The sequence below is a fragment of the Microcaecilia unicolor genome, chromosome 2 (assembly GCF_901765095.1).
Source record: "Microcaecilia unicolor chromosome 2, aMicUni1.1, whole genome shotgun sequence".
Lineage (NCBI taxonomy): Eukaryota > Metazoa > Chordata > Amphibia > Gymnophiona > Siphonopidae > Microcaecilia > Microcaecilia unicolor.
Genome location: NC_044032.1, coordinates 539,093,050 through 539,114,939, shown reverse-complemented (window position 1 = coordinate 539,114,939; position 21,890 = coordinate 539,093,050). Strand labels below are relative to the sequence as shown.

General features: G+C 44.3%; 1 protein-coding gene across 1 annotated transcript in view; it reads left to right on the top strand.

Annotated features, from left to right (window-relative positions):
* Positions 1 to 21,890, top strand: part of SMIM14 (small integral membrane protein 14) — a 122,352-nt gene that overhangs the window by 1,451 nt on the left and 99,011 nt on the right. Inside the window, exons 2-3 of the mRNA XM_030192196.1 lie at positions 2,411 to 2,416; positions 5,471 to 5,562. Of these exons, the coding sequence (XP_030048056.1) occupies positions 2,411 to 2,416; positions 5,471 to 5,562 (98 nt within the window). The remainder of the gene's footprint in view (positions 1 to 2,410; positions 2,417 to 5,470; positions 5,563 to 21,890) is intronic.

The following is a 21,890-nucleotide window of genomic DNA, read 5'->3' as shown; positions in this document are numbered from 1 at the left end:
CCAGCGCTCTAAGCACTGCACCACATGAATCAGTTGTAGATGACCTTCTAAGCACTGCACCACATGAATCAGTTGTTTAGACGTCCTTCCCTTTCCATTAAGTCCCTCCAAGTTTCTGTCAGCCAATCACAGCTGTTTAGCTGACATGATGTGAGCTAAAGGAGCTGTGATTGGCTGACAGAAACGTAGAGGGACTTAATGGAAAGGGAAAGGACGTCTAAACAACTGATTCTTGTGGTGCAGTGCTCAGGGCCGTGCCAACACGGTAAGCGAGGTAAGCATGGCAGGGGGGCGCTTCCCTCTGGGGGGCGCCGCCGCACCATGCTCACCTCGCTCGCCCTCCCCCAACATCCCTTTTCTTTTTTTTTCCTTTTAATGTACCTCCATAGCGGTTCCGGCAGCGCAGCGTCAGTGAAGGAGGCGGCGCTCCCGACGTCGCTAGCCTTCCCTTCGCTGTGTTCCGCCTTCTTCTGACGTCAAGGAAATGACGTCAGAAGAAGCGGAAACACAGCGAAGGGAAGGCTTGTGACGTCGGGAGCGCCGCCTCCTTCACTGACGCTGCCGGAACCGCTACGGAGGTAAATTAAAAAGAAAAAAAAAGAAAAGGGATGTTGGGGGGAGAGAAGAGGGCGGGCAGTTGAAATTGAACAATGGGAGCGGGAGGGCAGGGGAGAGACGAGAGCATGGATGCGAGGGGGGGGTCATGGAATGGAGAGAGGGGAATTGCTGGAAAAGGATGAATGGAGGGGGCAGGGGACAGAGGAGCATGGATGGGCATGGATTGGGAGGGCAGGGCTCAGGGAGAGAGGGGAACTGCTGGAAAAGGATGAATGGAGGGGCAGGGGACAGAGAAGCATGGATGGGCATGGATTGGAGGGCAGGGCTCAGGGAGAGAGGGGAATTGCTGGAAAAGGATGAATGGAGGGGGCAGGGGACAGAGGAGCATGGATGGGCATGGATTGGGAGGGCAGGGCTCAGGGATAAGTACAGTTTGGATCCCTGTCTTGTTTTTACCTTCTTGTCACTAGCAGAGCTCTTTTGGTTATCTTTTGTTTCATTCTATTGCCATATTTGTCTTTCTTCGACTAGGAGTCCATTCCATGCATGTCACCCTTTCCATGAATAAATATTTTCAGGCTTCTCCCCTGAAGTCGCCTACTGTAACCTTAATTGTTCTTTTCTCTAAGAAAGGTTTGTTGTTTGTGCCTGATGTTATGCCTTTTAAGAGATGTCTTAATCCCTTTTCTCATTTCTTTTGAGGTATAAATATTTAGGTCCAAATCTATTATCATGTGTCTTTTGATGTAGATCCTGTACCATTTTGGTAGCCATTTTCTCTGAACCCACCTCCACCAGAGTCTCTCTCTCTCTCTCTCTCTCTCTATCTATCTATCTATCTATCTATCTATCTATCTATCTATCTATCTATCTATCTATATATATATATATATATATATATATATATATATATATATATATATATATATATGATAATTGAAATGTACCGATCAGTGTAAGAGACCACAAGGTGATCAAGACTGATCTGAAGGTAGAAAAACCTTCAGATATATATATATATATATACACTTTCAGAGGAACAGCTACCAGAATTGGACATGCTATTCCAATTGGTCTCACCAGGCACCTGCTTGTCTGCTGATGTCTTTCACCATACAGTACCATTTTTCTGGCTTTGGCTGCTGTCTTATCACAGTTTTTCTACCTTCAGATCAGTCTTGATCACCTTGTGGTCTCTTACACTGATCGGTACATTTCAATTATCATGTATGATTCTGCACTTTCACTTGCTGAGCCTTAACTGCCGAGCATGCAGTCATTCTTGAGTTGTTTCAGATTACTGCTGCTCTCTCAGGGGTGTCTCCTCTGTTGCAGATCTTAGTGTCAACTGACAAAAGCCAAATGTTTCCTTCTAATTCCTGTAAAGTATCATGCACAAAGATATTGAACAGGTCCAGCTCCAGAACTGATCCTTGAAGCACTCCACTATTTCCTAACAGTACTACTACTACTACTTAACATTTCTAAAGCGCTACTAGGGTTACGCAGCGCTGTACAATTTAACATAGAAGGACAGTCCCTGCTCAAAGAGCTTACAATCTAAAGGACAAGTGAACAGTCAGTCCGATAGGGGCAGTCAAATTGGGGCATTCTAGATTACCTGAAAGGTAAGAGTTAGGTGCCAAAAGCAGCATTGAAGAGGTGGGCTTTAAGCAAAGACTTGAAGATGGGCAGGGAGGGGGCTTGGCGTAAGGGCTCAGGAAGTTTGTTCCAAGCATAGGGTGAGGTGAGGCAGAATGAGCGGAGCCTGGAGTTGGCGGTGGTGGAGAAGGGTACTGAGAGGAGGGATTTGTCCTGTGAACGGAGGTTTCGGGCGGGAACGTAAGGGGAGATGAGGGTAGCGAGGTAGTGAGGGGCAGCAGACTGAGTGCATTTGTAGGTAAGAAGGAGAAGCTTGAACTGAATGCGGTATCTGATCGGAAGCCAGTGAAGTGACCTGAGGAGAGGGGTGATATGAGTATATCGGTTCTGGCAGAATATAAGATGTGCAGCAGAGTTCTGAACGGATTGAAGGGGGGATAGATGGCTAAGTGGGAGGCCGGTGAGGAGTAAGTTGCAGTAGTCAAGGCGAGAGGTAATGAGAGCGTGGACGAGAGTTTGGGTGGTGTGCTCGGAGAGGAAAGGGCGAATTTTGCTGACGTTAAAGAGGAAAAAGCGACAGGTCTTGGCTATCTGCTGGATATGCGCAGAGAAGGAGAGGAAGGAGTCGAAGATGACTCCGAGGTTGCGGGCAGATGAGACGGGGAGGATGAGGGTGTTATCAACTGAGATAGAAAGTGGAGGAAGAGGAGAAGTGGGTTTTGGTGGAAAGGCGATGAGCTCGGTCTTGGACATGTTCAGTTTCAGGTGGCGGTTGTACATCCAGGCAGCAGTGTCGGATAAGCAGGCCGATACCTTTGCCTGGGTCTCCGCGGTGATGTCTGGTGTGGAGAGATACAGCTGGGTGTCATCAGCATAAAGATGATACTGGAAGCCATGAGATGAGATGAGGGAGCCCAGGGAAGAGGTGTAGATTGAGAAGAGAAGGGGTCCAAGGACAGATCCCTGGGGAACACCAACAGATAGGGGGATGGGGGTGGAGGAAGATCCATGAGAGTGAACTTTGAAGGTGTGGTGGGAGAGATAGGAGGAGAACCAGGAGAGGACAGAGCCCTGGAACCCAAATGAGGACAGTGTGGCAAGAAGTAATCATGATTGACAGTGTCAAAAGCGGCGGATAGATCGAGGAGGATGAGGATGGAGTAGTGGCCTCTGGATTTGGCAAGGAACAGGTCATTACAGACTTTAGAGAGTGCTGTTTCTGTCGAGTGTAGAGGGCGAAAACCGGATTGAAGTGGATCGAGGATGGCATGAGAGGAGAGAAAATCAAGGCAGCGTCTGTGAACGGCACGCTCAAGTATTTTGGAGAGGTAGGAGGGAGATGGGGCAGTAGTTGGAGGGACAGGTAGGGTCAAGTGATGGTTTTTTGAGGAGAGGTGTCACTACAGCGTGCTTGAAGGTGTCAGGGACAGTTGCAGTGGAGAGAGAGAGGTTGAGGATATGACAGATGGAGGGAGTGACAGTATGAGAGATGGTGTTAAGTAAGTTGGTGGGGATGGGATCAGAGGAACAGGTGGTGCATTTCGAGGAGGAAAGAAGGCGAGCGGTTTCCTCCTCAGTGATGTCAGGAAAGGAGGAGAAAGAGGCCTGGGTTGGTTGGTTGAGGGAAAGGGTTGAAGGGTGAAGAAGAGGAGATGGCTTGGTAGTGAATTCAAGGTTGATCTTTTGCATCTTGTCACGGAAGTAATCAGCCAGTGATTGAGGAAGAGAGCGAGGGTGGGGTGGGAGCGGAGGGCACTTTGAGGACGGAGTTAAGGGTGGCGAAGCGAAGAGGACGGGGGTTGGAGCTGAGAGAATTGGTCAATTGGGTGTAATAGTCCTGTTTGGCAAGGAATAGGGAGGAGTGGAAGGAGGATAGCAGTGAATTCTATTTACCACTACCCTCTGTTGTCTGTCACTCAGGCAGTTTCTAAGCCACTCCACCACCTTGAGGCCCACTCCCGAGTTGCACAGTTTATTAATATGCCTCTTATACGGCCAGTACCCTAAGAAAAATCTGGTGCACCCCCTTGATCCAGTACTGTAGTCATACTATTGAAGAACATGATCATATTTGTTAGATGTGATCTCCCTCTGGTAAAAACATGCTGTTTTAAATATGTGAAACACTGGATTCTAGATAGTTCACTATCCTTTCCTTAACTAGAGCTTCCATTGATTTTCCCATCACTGACGTAAGACTAAAGCGACCTGTGTTCCAGCCTCCTTTCTGGCACTGTTTGATAACGGACAGCATCCATCCTACTCCAGTCCCAAGGGATCACTCCTGTCTCCAAAGATCTGTTTAACCCACCAGAACTTCTCTGAGCTCCCTTCTTAGTCCAGAGTTCATCCCATCTAGCCCCATGGCTTTGTTCATTTTATTTTGCTAGTTCTATACAAAATCATTCTCCTGTAAATGGTGTCTCATCTACTCTGCTATCATATGTACCCCGCTAACAATTGAGAGTCCTCAAAGCAAAAGTATTAGTTTATAATTTTCTACTCTATTATCATCACCCTCCATATAGTCCACCTTTTTAAAAACTTCCCTCTGAATAGCCTCTTTTCTCTGACATACCTGAAAAAATTCTTTCTTCCACTTCTGCTTCTTCCTGACTGCTTTCCCTGTTTTCAGCTCTACCTGGTGTTCTTCCCTTTGGTCTTCATGTTGAGGTCCTATGTACTTTCTGAAAACTGTTTTTGCCCTTTTATTTTCCTGACATGAAAATGTGTTGCCCATACCATATCTTCTCTTAGTTTAGCCCATTGTTCTTCCACTCTGCCAGTGTCTCTTTTAGGTATGTCTCCATTTTACCAAAGTTTATATTGTTTGAAACACAAGAACTTGTAATTGGTGAACTGCAGTATACAGTACACCTCATTTTGTGATACATTGTACTTTGTAGAATGAGAATCCAGACACAGCCAAGGAGAACAGGACAAGTATTCCAAAGACAATACAGATTTCAGGTAGATAAGAGAATCTAAGAAGGGAAGGGAGAGGGGTATGGTGATGGAGAGGAAAAGCTTAGGGGAGAGAAGTTGGGCATTACATGACATTATCATATATATCTTTGAGGGGAGAAGTTAATCAACGTGGGCTACTGTTAAACACCAGTTATTAATAACTAGGCCTCATTGCATAAAATGGGACCTATGCTACATAAAATGGCACAAGTTATTGGTAAAATAACACATCTTAACAGTAACCCATGTTGATAACTACACCCCTGAAATGTTCAGATATTTTGTTTTTCTATGAAAACTTTTCTTGTCAGCTAATTTTCCTGTTTGGTTCTTATTTGTCTAGGTAGTTACCTGAGTAATCATGGCAGAGGAGGATATGATCCCTGTGAATGTATTTGCTCACATGAGTATGCAATGAGAAGACTAATCAGTCTGGTGAGAGCAACCCTATGAACCTTTTGTAGAAGGCATCACATGAGTTGTTTTTATATTAATGCCATGTCCCTAGTATGATATTTATACCGCTGCAGTAGAATTTGCTTTTTAATATGGCACTCCGTGATAAACTGTAGCCTACTGCTTCTACCGCATGCTACCAGCTCTTTTTGCTGCTGGTGGCTTCTCTGCTAACTGGTGCCACTAGCTCCATGTTTCTTGGTCTGGTCCTGGAGTACAACCTAGCCAGTTTGGTTTTCTGCAGGGGCATAACCAGAAGTCCATTTTTGAAAGGAACCAGGCACCCAAGGCGCCCCCCCACACTTTAGGATGTTCTGTCCATTGTGTGAAAAGCTATCTCGTGCATATTCATTTTGAATATCTTGAAAACCAGCCTAAGCTATGGGGTGTTCAGGACTAGCTTGAGAAACACTGTTATAACTTATGTGGAGGAGTGGCCTAGTGGTTAGGGTGGTTAGAATTCAGAGGAACTGAATTCGATTCCCGGCACAGGCAGCTCCTTGTGACTCTGGGCAAGTCACTTAACCCTCCATTGCCTGCCGCATTGAGCCTGCCATGAGTGGGAAAGCGCGGGGTACAAATGTAATTAAAAAAAAACCAACCCACTAGAAGCCCCTTTCACCATCACTTGTGGCCTCTAATTCCCCTCAGCAGCTCCGGTCTCTTCACTGTGAGCTTTGAGTTTGTGCAGTACTGACTAACTCTGATCTCTCATTGAACAGCAACAACCAAGTTTACTGAGCTGTGTGGCGCAAATTAAAGTAAGCTAAGCAAAGGCTACAACAAATGGAAGATCACATTGATGAGAAGGAGGGCATAGTGAAATGAGATATATAGAAGAGGGAATGACAGAGGAAGGATGGGAAAGAGTAATATGCCACAGAATCACTACATAATTTCAAAACATTCAGGAACAGAGAGACTGTATATAAACTTAGATTATACTGCAATTACCTCAGGACTGTTGCAGAAACCTGGACTTCTAATTTTCATATCTTTTTTTTTTAATGGAAATAAATGTCATTCATGGTTGATAATACATTTAAAATCATGAAGGCTGACCTTATTTAACACGCTGTACTACAGTTCAGACAGCTGAGAAAAATATGCAATTTGACAGGAACAGACAATGGCAGAAATCTGTTAGCAACCACATTCAAAGGGACTTGACCTACTCTGGGATGAGAATCTTATTTGCACTGTTAATATAGAAACCACGCCACAGGCTAGTAATATCTGTTCAGTCGAGCTGGTGCTTTTGGTTGGAGATGGAAGCATTGAGCTGGTTAAGAGTAACATTGTGAGAATCTATAAGCGAATTTTCATGACAGCTTCTGCTGACTGAGGGGCCGATTGTCAAAGGTTACCGTGCTATCAACATCTGATTTAAACTGGTTCTAGCCAGTCTAGTGATCACGTTATTCAGCATCTAATGCACAAAGGGGTTCTGCGGGTTTTACCATTCAGGGTAGCATCTAACGATAATCCTATGCAAATGTATTACAGAGAGCTTATTAGTATTAAAATGAGCATTCCGAGCGATGTACAGACAATTTCCAAGTGATGTACAGAAAGGACCGCCTACCTTTAACAGGGGTGAGGGAGCTGTAAAAAATAAAAAAGGTGGGTGGAGGGAGGCTGGAAAAAGATTTGGGGGGAGGGAAATATATAGAAGAGGACTTACTTTGGGGGGGTCAAGTCAAGATGACTGTGTTACTTGGGGAAGGGGCGTGACGAGGTGGGGAAGAGGCATACTGGAGGGGAGCTGGGAGGGGCATAGCTATTGGTGTCTTCTTTTTTTGTCAGGGCAAATATGGTAACCCTAAGTAAGCTGGAGCTAGCAACAGAGCACTTCAAGAGAAAGGAGATAGGGGGACAGTGAATCCAGCAAGTACTGCAGGGGAAAAGAAAGAGTACACCAGCCCTAGCACCAGTGGCGTAGCCAGAGTGCCAATTTTGGGTGGGCCTGAACCCAAAAGTGGGTGGGCACAAAAATTTTCTCTCTACCCCCCTACCCCAGCAAAATGTAGTCACACTCAGATACATTTGTCACACAGGGTAAAGTGCTGCTTTTCAGTGCATCAGATTTTCAGACAATTTATTAATAGCCTAATCCTTTCAGTGAGCTTTCAGAGGCCAAAACCTCCTGCCTCAGGTCAGTATAATGCTGTTACGGTATCCTTGCCTGACCTAAGGACGGAAGTATTGGTCTCTGAAACTTCATTAACACAGGTACCATATTACTTATCCTAAATTAAAAATAAAATTATTTTCTTTACCTTTGTTGTATGGCCATTTACTTTTTTTCATTGTGTTGCTCCCAGTCTCTAGATTCTGCTTTCCTTCGTTTTCCGCTTAACTCTTCTGCCAGGGTTTCCTGGCATTTGTCATTTTTCTCTCCTTTTTCTTTGCTTTCTTCAATATTTTTCTGCCTCTCTCTCTCTGGTCCAGATTTAATTCATTCTTACTATCCATTCTTTAATTTCCTTCATCTACTTATGGCTTTTCATCTTTTTCTCACCCTTGTTCTCCCCATGCCCCTCCTCTTATTCTCCAGTCTTTCACTACTCTCCTTTTCCATCCAGCAGCTCTCTTCTTTCTCTCCCCATCCTTCCAGTGTCTCCCTTCTCTCTCCCCATCCTTCCAGTAGTCTCCCCTCTTTCTTTCTGCATCCTTCCATCCAGTGTCACCTCTTTCTCCCTACCCTTCCATCCAGCGTCTTCCCTCTTTCTCTCCCCATCCTTCCACCCATTTACCCTCTCTCCTGATCCTTCCATCTAATGTCTCTCTCTCCTCCTTCTAACCAGTGTCTATCTCTCTACCCTTTTCTGTTCAGTGTCCCTTCTCTCTCCACATCCTTCCAGTCTCGCCCCTTTCTCTCTGCATCCTTTCATCCATCTCCCCTCTTTCTCTCCCCATCCTTCCATCCAGTGTCTCTCTTCCTATCCATCCGTTTTCCCTCTTTCTGTGCCATCCTTCCATTTTCCCTCTTTCTCTGCCATCCTCCTATCTGTTTTCCCTCTTTCTCCCCATCCTTGGTTTCCCTCTTTCTCCCCAGCCCCTACCCTGCCATCCGTTTTCCCTCTTTCTCTCCCCATCCTTCACTCTGTTTTCCCTCTTTCTCTGCCATCCTTCACTCTGTTTTCCCTCTTTCTCTCCCGATCCTTCCGTTTTCCCCTCTTTCTCTGCCATCCTCCTATCTGTTTTCCCTCTTTCTCTCCCCATCCTTCTATTTCCCTCTTTCTCTGCCATCCTCCTATCTGTTTTCTCTCTTTCTCTCCCCATCCTTCCATTTCCCTCTTTCTCTGGCCATCCTCCTATCTGTTTTCCCTCTTTCTCCCCATCCTTGTTTTCCCTCTTTCTCCCCAGTCCCCACCTGCCATCCGTTTTCCCTCTTTCTCTCCCCATCCTTCTGTTTTCCCTCTTTCTCCCCAGTCCCCATCCTGCCATCCGTTTTCCCTCTTTCTCTGCCATCCTCCTATCTGTTTTCCCTCTTTCTCCCCATCCTTGTTTTCCCTCTTTCTCTCCCCATCCTTCTGTTTTCCCTCTTTCTCCCCAGTCCCACCCTGCCATCTGTTTTCCCTCTTTCTCCCCAGTCCCCACCCTGCATCCGTTTTCCCTCTTTCTCTCCCCATCCTTCTGTTTTCCCTCTTTCTCCCCAGTCCCCACCCCTGCCATCCGTTTTCCCTCTTTCTCTCTCCATCCTTCTGTTTCCCTCTTTCTCCCCAGTCCCCACCCTGCCATCCGTTTTCCCTCTTTCTCCCAGTCCCCATCCTGCCATCTGTTTTCCCTCTTTCTCTCCCTATCCTTCCGTTTTCCTTCTTTCTCCCAGTCCCCATCCTGCCATCCGATTCAGGCCCACCCGATTCAGGCCTGCCAGCCCCAGCTACAAAAAGAAGAAGCGCTCAGCTGATTGAGCTGAGCGCCGCCACCAACGCTAAAGACGAGAAAAAAGATGTTTAAAAAAAAAAGCGCGGCAACCGCAGGCAGCCTCGAAGCATTGGCTGCTGGCTCTGCAGGCTCCTCCCGTCTCTTAACGTCACTGCCCCTGTTTCGCTACAGGGGCAGTGACGTAAGAGATGGGAGGAGCCTGCAGAGCCAGCAGCCAATGCTTCGAGGCTGCCCTACGGTGCCGTGCTTTTTTTTTTTTTACATTTTTTTCTCGTTGTTACACGTTGGCGGCATTGCTCAGCTCAGTCAGCTGAGCGCTTCTTCTTTTTGTAGCGCCGGCCCTGCTGCTCAATAGGAAAAGCAGCAGTGGCCGGCAATGGGAGCAATGGGAGTGGGCGGGCCAGAGCTGAAATTGGGTGGGCCTGGGCCCACCCAGGCCACCCGTAGCTACGCCCCTGCCTAGCACATGTGCAGAACAGGGACAGTTGCCAAGAATCTGTTCTGTGCATCTGCTGGGCGCTTTCCCTACCGAGCTGCTTGCTGAAATTGTGTGCAGCTCATTTGCATTCGATTTCCTTTGATTATCGCTCGCTATTTCCAGATTGGTAAGTTCTATTGAGAATCTAAACACACATGGTTGTTAATGGGGACTTTTCTGCAATTGGGCCCTGAGAGGGAAAAGACAAAAAAACAGGCAGTATAAGAATGTTATGTAAACAATGTATTGTGATGTATTGTGCTTAATTTTATGTAACCATGGGCATTTATAGTCTGCTCTAACTGCTAGGTTCTAGGTGGATTATATACTACTACTGCTACTACTAATCATTTCTATAGCGCTACTAGACATAGGCAGCACTGTACACATTATATGCAGGTACTTTCTCTGTCCTATTAATCTGATTAAAAACATGTGTAACATCCTTATACGCAATATTAAATTTAATACACTGTAACCTCATAGTACAAAATGTACAGTCTATGAATTAGACACAAAGGGGGTGGGGGAATCATCAAAGTGAAGTAAAAGTTCACCACTTAGCGCACCTTATTTCCTTCAGGATTCAGCAACCTGTGGGATCCTGGTACCAGATTGCTGAATCCCAGTGCAAGCCACCTTGCTGCTTGCAAGCCACCTCACAAGTAACATTATTCCCATGGCCCTGGAGCATCGGACTGCAAAGCCATGGCCTAATGATCCTGGGCTGCTAGATCAGGGCCCCCTCCCCCGACCTAACTCCCCACTCTTAACACAAAACCCGCCCACCCTCACAAGTCACCCCTCCCCCCTTCATCGCCCTTTTGATATCATTGGTGGTCAGGGGGAGGCCTTCTGGTGTTTATGGGAAGTCTTCCTGGGGTCTGAGGGGGTCTTTGGGTAGGAGCGTTGCCCAGTCCTGCACCGGCTTCAAATGATGCTCCTATTTTTGTCCCTTTGCACAACTACCACTAGGGGTCATATTTCCATATAATTTTGTTAGATGGAAATATGACCTTTAGTGGTAGTCATGTGAGACTACTACTAGGGGCACCATTTTGAAGCTGGTGTAGGAATGGGCATCACTTCTGCTTGAAGACACACCCCCTCCCCCCGGACCACCAGTGATACCAAGGGGAGTGGGGGGCTTGTTCTTGTGGGGGGTGAGCAGACCTTGTACCGGGGGGGGGGGGGGGGGGGGGGTTGGGGGGTTTAAGTTGAGGGGGGCCGGAAACCTAGGGGGATCTTCCTGCCCAGGAGCATTTGGCTTCAGCTTTGCAGCCTAATGCTCCTAGATGATAAAATAACCCCAGCAAACAGACCAGTAAATTATTTTAAGATTTCATCTACCATTCAGCGTGTTTGCTTTCACAGTTTCCTTCCTTCAGGACTTAGCAGACCACTTGCCTACCTGTTTTTTTGGGACCTTATCTAGTAATGACTCCTAAAAAGTGAATATCCAAATTGTCTACTGATGCAATAGTATCTAAGGCTTCCTTTTCCAAATGTCCCTGCTGCCTGCCAACAGGCATATAATTTATTTTTTTTCTACTTGAAATTTTATTAGATTTTATAGTAACAAACAAAATATAATTCCATAGTCAAACACATAAACTAACCCAATAATAACTTCCATTCTCCCAGACCCTGGAGTCATAACAATAATAATATAGGTATACATCCAACTTCCTCCACCCTCCAGTAAGCTCTAATATTCAAAAACCTGGCATCACCCAGTCTGTCTCCACTTAACCATATGTACAGACTAAATTTTGTCCAAGTAATTATGCAAAATACGTCAACATTTTTCTGTAAGAGTATAACATCAGCCTTAATGGCAGTGAGCCTTTCCATAAGAAAAACATTGCAGTTTTTTTTTTGTGCCAGGCATCTAATGAAGGTATGAAACATCTTGCAGCTATAAAACAATTAATGAAAACTTTGAGTAAGGGATCAGTAGTATCAAGACCTGTATTAAATAGGCGAATTGCTGGTGTCAACTGTAGGAGACGCCCACAATTTCCTATCTGGCATCTTATATTTGCCCCCAGAAAGGTCTGATGGGGCAGGCCCACCACATATGTAAACAGGACTCTTTCGTAGTAAAGGGCCTCTACTTAATCGCAAGGGCTTTAGATACCACCACAAACTATTTTCATTGAGACTGGCATAAATAGAAGATCTATGAGCTCTCAGAATAATGTCTTCCTATTGTGAAATCTCTAATTCCAAACCCAAATCAGATTGCCAGTCCCCTCATATATGTGAGCTTTTTTTTTTAGTTCATATTTTTATTATTTTCAAGAGAAATTTCCATACAGACCTAAACCACAAAGAATATAAAACTTTATGAAAAGAGAAAACCAGGGATCAGTTTACAGTATTTGAGTTCCCCTAAATTATCTTAATACAAGTATTGTTAAGAACTAGAATTTGATTACCCTAATATAGGTAGATAATCTTAAGGCACAAATATGAGGGAAATAATTTATGTTTAAATCTTTTTATTGGTAATCCAATACATATATTGCAGGTACATATCTCAACACAGAAACAACACATATGTGCTTCAAGATGCCACGTGCTTAAGGATTACAACAAATTTTGCATTCCCCATTTCCTCCCTCCCCCCCCCCCCCCTCCCCTGTACCGGCCACCAGACAAACTAACAAGTAGAACTTTAAGAAAACCATTACACTTTATAAGTCAAGGACTAGTTCCACACGTAAGACCAGAGGCTTTGGTTCTTATGGCCTCCCAGCCCACTTCCCCGACACTAACGTGGGATAGGACCCTCACAATCGATCTAACCAAATGTATGCACCCCAATATCAGGACGGACTCCCCTGTCCCCCTGTCAATGAGTGGAGCCGACTGCTCTGGAGTCCCCGTCGTCTCCTCCCTCTCCCCTACACTACTCTAGCACAGCACAGAAACCCACTCCCTCTATCCCATCCCACCCAACTCACCCCCTCCCTACCCATCCTCCCTTCATGCGTGATGATTAAATGTTTAAGATGTAACTTCTCCCTTTAGGTGGCAAGGTGTTCCACACTGGCTCCCATATTTCTCTAAACCTGGCGCCTGGAACACTATCCATGTTTTGCACCCCACACCTATCTATTCTCATTTGGTGGATTAACTGTGATCTCCACCTCCAGATGTGAGGGCCCTGCGGCATCATCCAGGCTGTCAAGATGGCATGGATGGCGCAAAAAATTGCTAATTGCACGAATCTCTTAAACCCCGCCGGAGGTTGTGTTGTAAATTTAAAGCTATTAAATAGCAGCAAGGGGTCACAAGTGAGAGTACATCCCCACCACAAATCTATAATCTGTAGCACTGTCCCCCAGAAGCTCTGTACCGCCGGGCAGAGCCAGAACATATGCCCTAAGGAGGCCATAACCGCCCCACACTTTGGACAGACCCCCGAACTGGAAATTTTTGCCTTAAATGCCCGTAGAGGAGAGATGTGCAGTCTTAACAAGAATCTATATAGTTTTTCGCGCTGTACTACTGACAAACGCCGCGCATATAATTGTTTTAAGTATACTTTGCACATCTCCTCCGTCACCTCACAGTTTAAATCTTTGGACCAGTCTGCTGCCAAGGACGCATAATGTAGCTCTACAGTCGTGTCCTTCAATTGCTGGTGATGAAATCTTAATGGCACACACAGCTGAGCTCCCAACGTATAAGTCTCCGAGAGAATGTCGGACACATCCTCCGTCAGGTCCGTCCAGGGTAAAGTCTGGACATAATGTCTTAATTGGAGATACGCAAAAAAATGCCTCGCTGGGATCCCATATTGTTGTTGCAAGGTGGTAAAAGGCCGGATCTTACCCTCCTCATCTATGATGTGCACCAAGTATATTATACCCTTCTTTTCCCATTGTTGGAACACACTATTTCCCTGACCTGGTGGGAAATCCGGATTATTGCAGATTGAGAGATATGGCGTTACTTTAGCGGAAAGCTGATGACGACGGCAAAGCCACCTCCAGGTCGCTCGCAGGGATCCCAGCAATGGATGGCGTTTCAGCGCCGCCTGAGGTAAGTTACCCCCAGTATGTAACAGGTGACTAAATTGGGTCTCCGGAAAAATAGAGGTCTCTATAGCCGTCAGGGAGAAGTCCGAGGATCCTCAGAACCAATCACTTATGTGGCGCATAGAGCATGCTACCGTTAATGAGCGAAGGTTTTAACATTCCCATACCCCCATATTCTCTAGGTGTCAAGATCATAGAGAGCTTTAGTCTTGGGCGTTTCCCTTTCCATAAATATGTTTGTAACATTTTCCCCATTTTATTCTCATCCTTTTTTTTTTTTTTTAGAAAGAGCGGGAGCTGCTGGAAAACATATACCCATTTCGGCACTACCAGCATATTGAACAGCGCTATCCTTCCCCACAGAGATAATGGTAGTGCCTGCCATAGCAGCAGCTGTTTTTTTCGTCATCTCCATGAGTGTTCTGATATTTTGTTCGTATAGAAGTGTCAAATCTCTAGGTATTAAAATCCCTAAATATTTTAGCGCTACATCTTCCTGACGTAACGGGAATTGACCTCTCCAGTCATGGAACGTATCGTCATCCGGTGCCATCGCACATGACTTTTGAAGATTAAGGGAAACCCTGACACCGCACCATATTGTTCCACTACCTGTAAAACATATTCTAAAGAGGCTTGGGGGTCCGCGAGCAAAAGCATAATGTCATCCGCATACGCCAGTGCACGAAGCTCCTCCCCCCCTACACTAATGCCCTGTATCTTACATGTCTTATTAAGTATCCGCAGCAAGGGCTCTAGAGAAAGGTCAAATAAGAGCGGGGACAATGGGCAGCCCTGCCGCGTGCCGCGTTGCACTTCAAAAGGTGCCGACCTACTCCCATTCGCTACAATCTGCGCCAACATGCCTGAATAGAGCGCCTTAACTGCTCTCAAAACCCCTCAGGGATCCCCACCCATTCCAAGACATGGAACAAATATTTCCAGTCCACCTGGTCAAAAGCCCTAGCAGCATCTAGACTTGCCACTAGTAACGGTGACTGTGTATACTTGCTCTGTGCCATATCCAGTAGGATTCTGCGGACATGCAATACTGATTGTCTGCGAGGAATGAAGCCCACTTGTGCCACATCCACCAACTCTGCAATCCGGGCAGCCAGTCTGTTGGCCATTACCTTTGCAAGGAGTTTGATGTCCACATTAATTAATGAGATAGGCCTGTATGATGCTGGATCTTCGGGTGGCCGACCCGGTTTTAGTATGAGTGAGATGAGGGCTGTATTTTCCCTACCCGGAATCGTGCCCTCCTGTACGATTGCCTGCAGATAATCAAGCAATGTTCCCCCCATAGGAGCCTGCATCAATTTAAAGAACTCTCCCGAGAAGCCGTCTTCACCTGGAGCTGTCAACGGCCGCAATCCCTTAATTGCTTTCTGTAACTCTCTCATCTGTAGCGGCATGTCCAACTCCATTACCGCTTGATCTGACAATCTGGGCATATCCGCCTGAATATTTGAGCTTTTTAAGTTCATACTTCCTTGTACAATGCAGAAATCAAAGCCCTGGCTTGCATCATCTGAAGACATAAAAGTTCTAGCGAATTAAGAGGCCTCTTTGTTTCATCCTTAAAATGACCCTGGTAAAAGTACAGGGACCATGCTATACAAATTTGGAGAGCGCTGCAAGCTGTGTTAGTATTAGTATGAGTGCAATACCTTAAATAACAGCGCGGGAAAAATATAAAGAGAAGAAGCAGAGAAGCCATATTATAGTCTGTATAGTTATTGTAAGCACTGCTATTAAGGATGATTAAGCAGTAAAAATACTATTAATTTATCATTAGTGCATTTGTACATTATTGATAAATAAACACTAACTTTATATGTAAACTTAGCATCATGAGTCATGAAAGCAAAATTAAACAATAAAGCAGTTTAGTGATAACATCTAACTGAGGTGATTAGCAAACAATACTAGTACCATTAAGATGTAGACACAGCAGAGAATTCGGCCAATTTGTAGAAAAGAGACCGCTATGCAACAGACTTAAAAACACTTCAAATGCTGTCAATACAATCGGCAATAGACAAATATCAAGCACAATTATTGGACTTAATGTTACAACAAGCCCTAAGAACACTTTTCTTTTGTTGGAAAGATCTTAACAAAGTAACTTATTTGTCATGGTGGAACTCCATATGTATTTAGCTAAATATGAATATGCTGCGGCTGAAAAGTTTAACTCACTTGTTAACTACAAAAAATATGGACTCCTTTATTAGACCAACTATGTAATAACCTTTGTCAGAATTGAACCTGTGTGTTACTCCTGTGATTATTTATGTTTATGATCTGTTATAGCAATAATCCCTGTCTAGCCTTAACTTGAACATGTTTACCTGATGCTTTGGGGCTCATTTTCAAAGCACTTATTAGCCTTCCAAAGTTCCATAGGTTTCTATGGAACTTTGTAAGGAGTGCTTTGAAAATATGCCTGTTAGTCACTTTTAAATTGTTATGCTGGCTAATTACTTTATTTTAGCCATTTGTTATCATTTATAAAACACAATAAAAATATTGGAACTAAAAAGAGAAATGACCCTGATATAGACTGCATTGTGTATATATATATAAAGAATTCCCCATCTGGGAAGATGAAATTCCTGTGTCAGATTTTCAAAACTTTTTAATTGTCCAACATGAAAAAATTGCTAGATGTATCTAGCCCCCTTTTTTCCCACTGTCTAATCTGAGCAGGTCCCACCCCAACCCCTTCCACATGGAGAAGAGCTATTGGTGTTAAACCAAGAATACCATTGTATGCCCTTTAGAGAAGATATCAAGTCATTCCACAGTTTCATAATATACCATACAAAAGGATTAACTGTAGGGGATAAGCCCTTGAAGTGTATGAACCACCCATGTGAGATCTTTCAACTGTGTCTGGGATGTATAAAACTGTTCAATGAGTAGCTTGCCAGTTCCAAATATGTCTTAAGTTGTGCTGAGTATGCTTTTTTTCTGTTGTGGGCATCTCCCTCCCCCCAGTAAAGTTTGTCCAAAGCTTTTGCCATCTATTCAAAATATCAGTACTAATTTGGATTAGAAGGGCTTGAAATAAGTAGAATAGGAGAGGTAAGACCATGAAAAATCACCTCTTCCCCAATCTCCTTTCTTGAATATTCTTGATTAAGGGAACATATTTAGCTTGAAATAAAGTAGAAAGGTTCCTAGTGACCTTAACCCCTAAATATTTTAGTTGAGAATGGGACACATTTAAAGGGGAAATTTTTACATGATGATTGCCACTTGTCTTTTCCTAAGGAAATATTCAGCACTTTGGTTTTGTCAAGGTTAATTTTGTTCTTTTGGTGGTTTTGTTTTCCTCTTTATAAATCTACACTTCCCCAGCTGTAAAGGACTAAAATACAAGATGGTACATGCAACTACCTTCTCGTACATGAGCACGCAGTTGTGGAATGCATTACCTATTGCCTTGAAAACTATTGATGAAATAACCAACTTTCGTAAATCTCTGAAGACATATCTCTTCAACAAGGCCTACAAAGAGAACCCATAGCCTTACTAAATTACTTAGCCAACTCACACCAGTTATGAAAGTCTACCTTCTATACTTACCCCCTAAATCTTTTCTTTTTTCCCTTAATCTTTTTACATCACCAATTGTATCTGATATCCTGGAATGACAGTGCCATAACAGGACTTTGTAAGCCACATTGAGCCTGCAAATAGGTGGGAAAATGTGGGATACAAATGCAATAAATAAATAAATTCAAACAAAATCTTACAAGTGAATCACTTGGCAAAGCAAACTGGATTAATTATATGACAAAAAAAGGAAGAAAAATATATGTGAATGTGAGGCATATTTTCTTAGCATTTAGACTTACAAAAATCCATAGGTTACTATAAGTAGATAAGTATTGCCATACTGGGAAAGACTAAAGGTTCATCAAGCCCAGCATCCTGTTTCCAACAGTGGCCAATCCAGGTCACAATACCTGGCAAGATCCAGGTACAAAACATTCTATACTGCTAATCCCAGAAATAGTGGATTCTCCCCAAATCCATTTAATAATGGTCTACGGACTTTTTCTTTAGAAAGCCATCCAAACCTTTTTTTAAACTTCGCTAAGCTAATTGCCTTTACCACATTCTCTGGCAACGAATTCCAGAGCTTAATTATTATTTATTATTATTATTTGTTAAATTTGTATCCCACATTTTCCCACCTTTTTGCAGGCTCAATGTGGCTTACATATAACCGTTAACGGCGTTAGCCAATTCCGGTCTGAACAAATACATGGTATGAATGAATACAAAGTGATATTGTGGTAGAATGAGGTACATGTATGGTAGGTACAATTGGGGGGAACTTAGGGAGAGAAAGGGGGGAAGAAGAGTCAGGTAATGACCGTTACGGTCTTTGGATACATTGTGTCGCAAGTGTCTAGGTATTTTTATGTTGGGTCTGTGGGGTATGCTCTTCTGAACAGGTCTGTCTTTAGTGCTTTCCAAAAATGTAGGTGGTCGAGCGTAGTTTTTACTGCTTTTGGCAATGCGTTCCATAGTTGTGCGCTTAGGTAGGAAAAGCTGGATGAATAGGTGGATTTGTATTTGAGTCCATTGCTGCTTGGGTAGTGGAGGTTTAGGTATGATCGTGCAGATTTTGTGATATGTTCTTTGATTGGTAGCCAATGCAGTTTTTCTCGGAGTGGTTTGGCGCTGTATGAACGTGTTTTTCAAAATACAAGCCTGGCTGCTGTGTTTTGGGCGGTCTGGTTTCTTTATGATTTGATCCTTGCATCCCGCATAGATTCCATTACAGTAATCTGCGTGGCTTAGTACCATTGGCTGTACCATGTTACAAAATATTTCCCTCGGGAAGAATGGTTTCACGCGTTTGAGTTTCCACATTGAGAAAACATTTTCTTTATGGTGGATTTCGCTTGGGTCTCTAGTGATAGGTTATGGTTGATTGTTACTCCGAGAATTTTCAGGCTATCTGAGATAGGGAGGGTGTATCCTGAGGTGTTAATGTTTGTGGGTTTGTATGTATTGTATTAGGATGAGATGATGAGACAGTGTGTTTTTTCTGTATTGAGTTTTAGTTCGAATGCATTTGCCCATGAGTTCATGATGTTTAAGCTTAGCTTGATTTTCGTTGGTGATTTCCGCCAGATCATGTTTGTAGGGGATGTATAATGTAACGTCATCAGCGTAGATAAATGGGTTAAGGCCTTGGGTGGATAAGGTCTTGGCTAGTGGAGTCATCATGAGGTTGAAAAGGATCAATGATAGTGGTGATCCTTGTGGTACTCCGCAGCCTGGTTTCCACAGTGACGATATGTTTGTTTTTTATTTCACTTTGTTCTTGTTTGTTTGTTTGATATGTTTGTTCTTGTGGTTAGAAAACCCTTAATCCATTTGAGAGTGCCACCACTGATTCTGAAGTAGTCTAGGAGTCTTAGCAATATGTTATGGTTAACCATGTTGAACGCATTTGACATGTCAAATTGGAGGAGGAGAATGCTCTTGCCTATTGCTATTTCCTGCTTGAATTTGGTTAGGAGAGTGAGTAGTACTGTTTCGGTGCTGTGTAGGGGTCAAAATCCTGATTGTGACTCAAGTAGTATAGTGAATTTGTTTATGTAGTCATTGAGTTGTTTGGTCACCAGTCCTTCCATTAGTTTGACTACTAATGGGATAGATGCTACTGGGCGGTAGTTGGTAATGTCGTTTGTTTTTTTTCTTGGTGTCTTTTGGTATTGGGGTGAGCAGGATGTTGCCTTTTTCTTTAGGGTAGATACCCTGTTGAAGCATGAAGTTTAAGTGGGATGTGAGATCCGTATTGAAGCGGTGGGGGGCAGATCGTATTAGGTAGCTGGGGCAGGTGTCCAGTTGACAATGGCTGTTGGAGTATTGTTTAATCGCCTGGGTAACTGTGTTGGTGCTGAGGAGAGGAAAATTTGAACATATTCGGTCAGGAGGGTATTCACTAGGGGTTGGGTCGAGACCATTAATTAAGTTTTCTATTACATGTTGAGTGAAGAAATATTTTCTCCATTTTAAATTTATTACATTGTAGCTTCATCACATGTTCCCTAGACCTTGTATTTTTGGAAAGTGTAAACAGACGCCTCACATCTACTTGTTCCACTCGACTCATTTTATAGACCTCTATCATATCTTCCCTCAGCTGCCTTATCTCCAAGCTGAAGAGCCCTAGCCACTTTAGCCTTTCCTCAAAGGGAAGTGGACCCATCCCCTTTATCATTTTCGTCGCCCTTCTCTGCACATTTTCTAATTCCACTATATCTTTTTTTTAGATACGGCAGCCAGAATTGAACACAAAGGCATTATAACTTCCTCATTTTTGTTTTCCATTCCTTTCCTAATAATACCTAACATTCTATTTGCTTTCTTAGCCGCGGCGGCACACTGAGCAGAAGGTTTCAAGTTATCATCAATGACTACACCTAGATCCCTTTCTTGGTCCGTGACTCCTAACATGGAACCTTGCATGACGTAGCTATAATTTGGGTTCCTCTTTCCCGCATGCATCACTTTGCACTTGCTCACATTAAACGTCATCTGCTATTTAGATGCCCAGTCTCCCAGTCTCGTAAGGTCCTCTTGTAATTTTTCACAATCCTCCTGTAATTTAACGACTTTGAATAACTTTGTGTCATCAGCAAATTTAATTTCTTCACTAGTTACTCCCATCTCTAGGTCATTTATAAATATGTTAAAAAGCAGTGGTCCCAGCACAGACCCCTGAGGAACCCCACTAACTATCCTTCTCCACTGAGAATACTGACCATTTAACCCTACTCTCTGTTTGTTTTCTATCTTTTAACCAGTTTTTAATCCACCATAGAACACTACCTCCTATCCCATGACTCTCCAATTTCCTCTGGAGTCTTTCATGAGGTACTTTGTCAAACGCCTTCTGAAAATCCAGATACACAATATCAACCGGCTCACCTTTATCCACACATTTGTTCACCCCTTCAAAGAAATGTAGTAGATTGATGAGCCAAGATTTCCCTTCACTAAATCCATGTTGACTTTCAGGCTTATTTTCAAAAGAGAAGGACGCTCATCTTTCGACACACATCGCAAGTTGTGCGTCCTTCTCACAGGGTAGCCCAAATCGGCATAATCGAAAGCCGATTTTGGGCATCCTCAACTGCTTTCTGTCACTGGGACGACCAAAGTTCACGGGGGCGTGTCGGAGGCATAGTGAAGGCGGGACTGGGGCGTACCTAACACATGGGCGTCCTCGACCAATAATGGAAAAAAGAAGGGCGTCCCTGACGAACACTTGGACAGCTTTACCTGGTCCTTTTTTTTCTTACGACCAAGCCACAAAAATGTGCCCTAAATGACCAGATGACCACTGGAGGGAATCGGGGGTGACCTCCCCTTTCTCCCCCAGTGGTCACTAACCCCCTCCCACCCTAAAGAAAATATGCCAGCCTCAAATATCGTACCCAGCTCCATGACAGCAGTATGCAGGTTCCTGGAGCAGTTTTAGTGGGTGCAGTGCACTTCAGGCAGGCGGACCCAGGCCCATCCCCCCCCCCTACCTGTTACACTTGTGGTGATAAATGTGAGCCCTTCAAAACCCACCAGAAACCCACTGTACCCACATGTAGGTGCCCCCCTTCACCCCTTAGGGCTATGGTAGTGGTGTACAGTTGTAGGGAGTGGGTTTTGGGGGGGGGGGGTTGGGGGGCTCAGCACACAAAGGGAGCTATGCACCTGGGAGCAATTTCTGAAGTCCACTGGAGTGCTCCCTAGGGTGCCCGGTTGGTGTCTTGGCATGTCAGGGGGGCCAGTGCACTACGAATGCTGGCTCCTCCCACGACCAAATGGCTGAGATGGGCGTCCTCGGTTTCCATTAT